Here is a 6,000-nt window from a genome sequence, read left to right on the forward strand (position 1 = left end):
TCTGGGAAGATGTGATTCTTGCCAAGGGTTGTGCTTCAATCCACTTGCTGAAATAATCAATAGCAACTACTAAATATTTCATCTGTCTTGGAGCAGTGAGAAACGGGCCGAGGATATCGATCCCCCACTGATTAAATGGCCAACTTATGATAGACTGGTGAAGATGCTCGGCTGGAATGTTAATGATCGGTGCGTGCTTTTGACATTGAGCGCAAGTTCTGACCTTTTTTCTGCTATCCTCCCAGAGGCTCGGCCAATAGAAACCGGCTTGAAGTATTTTTTGTGCTAGGCTCCTTGCCCCTGAGTGTATCCCACATATTCCTTCATGAGCCTCGGCTAGTACAAGATCAGCCTCATTCCTGTCCAAACATTTCAAAAGTGGTCGGGAATATCCCCGCCTATATAGAACATTATTCATTAATGTGAAGAAAGAGGCTTGTCGTCGGAATCCCTTCTCATTTGAGATTCCTTCTGGAACAGAGCCGTCCTTTAGGTATTGTATGTAAGGTAGTTGCCAACTTTTCTCATTTAAAGCGTTTAAAGTACTAACGATATATATGCTCAGCTTATCTAAAGTCGATTGTAGTAGTGTTGCTGTGTGTGATTGTGTAGTAGCTAATTTTGATAGAATGTCAGCCCTATTGTTTTGGTCTCTGGAATGTGGCAAATTTCTATTTTTTTAAAATTATTTAGTAATTACTGAACAATTTCTAAATATTTCAATAAAACTTGGTCTTTAGTTTGAAAAATTTTATTTACTTGTTGGACCATTAACAAAGAATCACAATAGACTTTTAAGCTGGTAATGTGTAAATCAACAGCTAACCTGAGCCTAGCGACTAGGGCTTCGTATTCAGCCTGGTTATTACTTGCTTTAAAGGAGAAGCGGAGAGAATATTCGAGGATGATACCCTCCGGACTCTCCAATAGTATTCCTGCCCCCGACGCTTGGGGGTTTGAAGCTCCATCCACAAACAAGGTACATTCTGAGAATTCTTCTTCCAGACCTGGCTGGGTGAGCTCTGCCACAAAATTGGCTAAGTATTGGAACTTGACAGATCCTCTTGGTTGGTATTGAATGTCAAACTCTGAAAGCTCAATGGCCCATTTGGTAAGTCTGCCTGCTAATTCCGGCTTTGAGAGGATCTGCCGAAGAGGTTGTTCGGTTCTGACGATTATAGTGTGTCCCTGGAAGTATGGTCGGAGTCGTCTCGACGAGAAGACCAAGGCCAGTGCGAGTTTTTCTAACCTTGGGTAGCGAAGCTCGGCGCCTTGGAGTGACCTGCTTAAAAAATAGATCGGCTGTTGACCTATCTGTGTTTCTGTTACAAGGACAGAGCTAATTGCCACATCAGTAATAGACAAGTATATATATAATGGCTCATTAATCCTTGGCTTTTGTAAAACAGGTGGTTTTGAAAGGAATTGTTTTAGATTTTGAAATGCAGTTTCACAGTTTTCAGTCCATTCAAAATGTTTTGTGTTATTTTTTAAACATTGGAAAAAAAATAAAAGACTTTAATGTCAAACAGGGTAGAAATCTTGATAAAGTCGTGAGCCGCCCTGTTAGTCGTTGAACTTCTTTTACTGACTTTGGATTTTTCATATCTAGTATCGCCTGAAATTTTTCCGGATTTGCTTCTATTCCTCGGCTAGTGAGGATGAATCCGAGGAATTTTCCTTCGCATACTCCGAAAGCACACTTTTCAGGATTCAATCTCATATTATATCGTCGGATTTGCCCAAAAATCTTGGTTAGGTCTTTGACATGAGAGTTGCCGACCATGGTTTTAGCGACCATGTTGTCCACATAAACTTCGATATTCCGACCTATTTGGTTCTCGAAGACCTTATTCATTAGTCTTTGGTATGTTGCTCCTGCATTCTTTAAACCAAAGGGCATAACATTGTAGCAATAATTACCATATTCAGTTATGAAGGCAGTTTTCTCTTGGTCAGATGGATGCATAAGGATCTGGTTATAGCCAGAGTATGCGTCCATAAAACTTAATGAACCATAACCGCAAGAATTGTCAACTAAAGTGTCAATGCAAGGTAAAGGATAAGCATCTTTAGGACATGCCTTATTTAAGTCAGTGAAATCGACGCACATACGCCACTTACCGCTGTTCTTTTTTACCATAACAACATTGGCGAGCCATGTTGTGAATCTGATTTCTCGAATGAAGTTAGCCGTAATGAGCTTTTTGACCTCCTCAAGAGATGCAAGGCGTTTCTCGGCGCCGAGATTTCTTTTCTTTTGCGAGATTGGCTGAGCTTCAGGATTAATTGCCAATTTGTGCGTAATGATAGATGGATCTATTCCGGGCATATCGGCAGGGGTCCAGGCAAATAAATCGGCATTGTCACGCAAAAACCGTATAAGGGAATCTTTTTCCTCCTTACTTATCGTCGTCCCTACAAAAGTGAATTTCATGGGATCATCGGTTAGGGGGACCTTCATTAAGTCCTCATTTGGCATGGGCCGATCTTCAAAGTCGGCTCTTGGATCTATTTCTGTCAATCTTGGCTGGTCAGGTTGTATGGAGTTGACCTGCGCCATGTTACTCCTTTTGATGGGCTTCAAGCTTATGTTGTAGCATTGCCGAGCTTCCTGGAGGTCGCCGTATATGGTCGCCACTTCATTATCCTGTACAGAAAACTTAACACAAAGGTGAACTGTAGATACAATTGCTGCAAATCTATTTAAAAATGGTCTACCTAAGATAAGATTATATGGACTAAAGCAGTCGACAACAAGATATTGAATGTCTTGTGTCTTAAATAATGGTTGCTCACCGAGTGTGGTTTGTAACCACACGGAACCCAGAACAGGAACTCGTTCTCCCGAAAATCCGACCAAGTCACCATGGTATGGTTGCAAGATATTGCTACTTAACTTCATCTTTTCGAAAGTGGTAAAAAATAATACATCAGCACTGCTCCCAGGATCGAGGAGTACTTTGCGGACTATTAAGTCTCCCAACTGAACGGAAATTACCACCGGGTCGTCATAATTAGCATCGGTGTGATTAAAGTCGGTTGAACGGAAAGTCATTTCTGGGAAGTGTTTATTCGGCTGTGGAACCTTAGGGGCGTCCGTTACTGCCGACATGGCCCTATAAGTTCTTTTTCGAGCCGAGCTTGTATTTCCGCCCCCAGCATATCCTCCTGAAATACAATTGATAATTTCTCGAGGTTAGGCTGGTGCTTTATCTTTTTCTTTTGGTGATGGGGTTGCTGCTGATGGGTCGGAGGCCGAGGTTACGTTCTTTTGCATATGCCCTGCAATAAACTTATCAAGATGGCCCTGTCTTGCGAGGCGCTCGAGGAGATCTTTAACAATCACACATTCATCGGTTGTATGCCCGTACTTCTTATGAAAAGTGCAATATTTAGATTTATCGACAGTTTTGGACTCTGGGTAAGCTCCAGCCTTACGAGGAGGCTTGATTAATTTGGAATTAAGTATTTCTTTGATGATGTCATCCCTTTTTGCGTTGAACTTGGTGTACGAGTCGTAGCGGGGGACAGGTTTAAAGGGTTTCTTGCTATCCCGAGGTTTATCATCATCCTTGATGATAGCTGATTTTTCTGTCTTTCGGGCTTGGCGAAGTTCTTCAACATCTATCTGTCCCTTGGCTTTTTCGCGAAATTCTGCTAGGGTTTTTGGTTTAGTTACAGCAATTGTCTCTTGGAACTTGCCGAGACAAAGACCGCTTTTAATGGCGTGGAGATGGATTTCAGGATGAAGATCGGGGATTCTCATGGCGACCTTTGTAAAGCGAGTAATATAATCTTTCAGGCTTTCTTGTGGCCCTTGTTTGATGGTCGTCAGATAGTCTGAATCATGCAGGTATATTGCTGATGCTGCAAAGTGATCCTCGAATTGTCTGGCCAATTCCTGGAAACGCGATATTGAATCTGCAGGCAAAGAGCAAAACCAGTCAAGTGCAGGACCGTCTAAAAATGATGGAAAACAACGACATAGAATAGGGTCGGATGCACCGTTAACGATCATAATAGATCGGAATTTTTTAATATGTTGCTTCGGGTCTCCTAAGCCATCATATGGGGTTAAAGTCGTCGGCAGGGTGAACTGTCTGGGGAGTTGAAAATTCATTATGTCGGCCGTATATGGGCCAGCGGAGTTGTCGCGCTCCTCGTCCTCCGCGTCTGGTTGAGCCTCTTCCTCCTCCTGCTGAGGTGTTTCAGAAATATGGGTTGGCATTGATTGACGCTCATGATTTTCGTCTCGGTTATGATGATGATTGTTGTGCTCTAACCGAGCATTAACCAATTTTGCAATTTGATCTTGCATTCTTTGATTTTCCTCCGTCATTCGTTGATTTGCTTGTTGAAGCTCGGTCACCATCTGTAAGAGCTCGGATGAGGTAGGGGAGGAACATCAGCCATGAACGTATTTCAAGGATGTTTTGGGACCTTTTTGAATGATATATCAAGACTATTCGGCCCCACGGTGGGCGCCAAATGTTCTTGCCTGATTCTCCCGAGGTATAGCTCGTCCTCTGGTAAGGTCGGTGGACTTCTTGAATGAACTGAGATATACGCCGGCAGAGGATGAACGGCGAGGGTGGGTACCTGCAAAGGCACTCCGACGCTCAAGTTAGTATAAAGTGGATAATAGATCTTTATTTTTGGAAGAAGTGACATACCTCCCTTAGCTCTTCCCGTCTGCTTTATATTAATGGAAGAGGTCGGCCGTTTTCCTTAGGTCGTAACGCCCAGAAAGAGGATTAATTGTAAATCCGACGTTATTGATTAATGGTCGTTTATGGCCATTATGAAATCGTCAGTTATGACTGGATCTCAGGCGTTATCGAGTTATAATTCGTAACCGATGTTTACTGGTCATATCAATTAGTTATACATTTTTCAAAATGGGTTCATTAAAAATATTTTTGAAAATATATACAAAGTTTAAAAGTCATTTTCAATACCCTTACTAAGCATGCGGCAGACATGGACAAGAATACCAGGTACTTCCATACCATTGCCTCAGCTAGAAGAAGGTCTAACAGGATTGAAGCTCTGAAGATAAATGGTCGACTTGTGAGGAATCAGGCGAGAATTAAAGGGGCCATTAGGGGATTCTACAAGGAGCTTTATAGGCAGGAATGTGCTCCGAGGGTTGGCTTCAGGGATGGGTTGGTGAACCAGATTAGTGGAGAGGAGGCTGTGGCATTGGAGGTCATGCCATCAGAGGAGGAAATCAAGGAGGCAGTGTGGGACTGCGGTTCGTCTAAGGCCCCAGGGAGTGATGGGTATAATATGAACTTCATAAAGAAGTGCTGGGATGATATTGGCCCGGAATTCAGTGCAGCTGTGCTGGGTTTTTTTCGAGGTGCACAGTTACCTACAAAGGCAAATGTTACCTGGGTGACATTAGCCCCAAAGGTTGAAGTTGCAAAGGAGGTGAAGGACTTTCGGCCGATTAGTATGGTGGGCTGCCTGTATAAAGTGATCTCGAAGGTGTTGGTAAGGAGGATGAGGCCTGTGATGCCGGGGTTGGTTGGAGAGACTCAGACTGCATTTGTAAAGGGTAGAAAAATTCATGATGAAGCACTCATTGCCTGTGAGACAGTCCATTGGCTGAAGGAGCGTAAAAAGGAAGCGGTGATCATCAAGCTGGATTTTCAAAAAGCCTATGATAGGGTACGATGGAGCTTTGTGGATATTGTGCTACAGAAGATGGGGTTTGGCCAAAGGTGGAGGAATTGGGTAAGGGAGTGTGTTACCACGACTACTATGTCTGTTCTGGTGAATGGGACACCGTCTAAACCGTTCAAGATGGAAAGGGGGCTAAGACAAGGAGACCCCCTATCTCCTCTCCTTTTTGTTCTCGTCGTGGATGTGTTGCATCGGATGCTGGGGGAAGCCATTCGGAATGGGCGCATTGTGCCATTACTAGTAGGGGGAGACCATGTGGAGTTGTCGCACCTACAATTTGCAGATGACACAATCTTATTTTGCCCGCCA

At 43.4% G+C, this 6,000-nt stretch overlaps 1 protein-coding gene across 1 annotated transcript; it reads right to left on the reverse strand.

Annotated features, from left to right (window-relative positions):
- Positions 1–3,199: 3,199 nt before the first annotated feature.
- Positions 3,200–4,375, reverse strand: LOC130984162 (uncharacterized). Its single transcript, XM_057907576.1, has one exon. The coding sequence runs from the start codon at positions 4,373–4,375 to the stop codon at positions 3,200–3,202; it is 1,176 nt and encodes a 391-aa protein (XP_057763559.1).
- Positions 4,376–6,000: the final 1,625 nt, after the last annotated feature.

Source organism: Arachis stenosperma, chromosome 1, assembly GCF_014773155.1.
Source record: "Arachis stenosperma cultivar V10309 chromosome 1, arast.V10309.gnm1.PFL2, whole genome shotgun sequence".
In the NCBI taxonomy this organism is placed as follows: domain Eukaryota; kingdom Viridiplantae; phylum Streptophyta; class Magnoliopsida; order Fabales; family Fabaceae; genus Arachis; species Arachis stenosperma.

Coding starts and splice junctions, on each gene's coding strand:
- LOC130984162 (XM_057907576.1), bottom strand. CDS start 4,375: ATGGTGACCGAGCTTCAACAAGCAAATCAACGAATGACGGAGGAAAAT.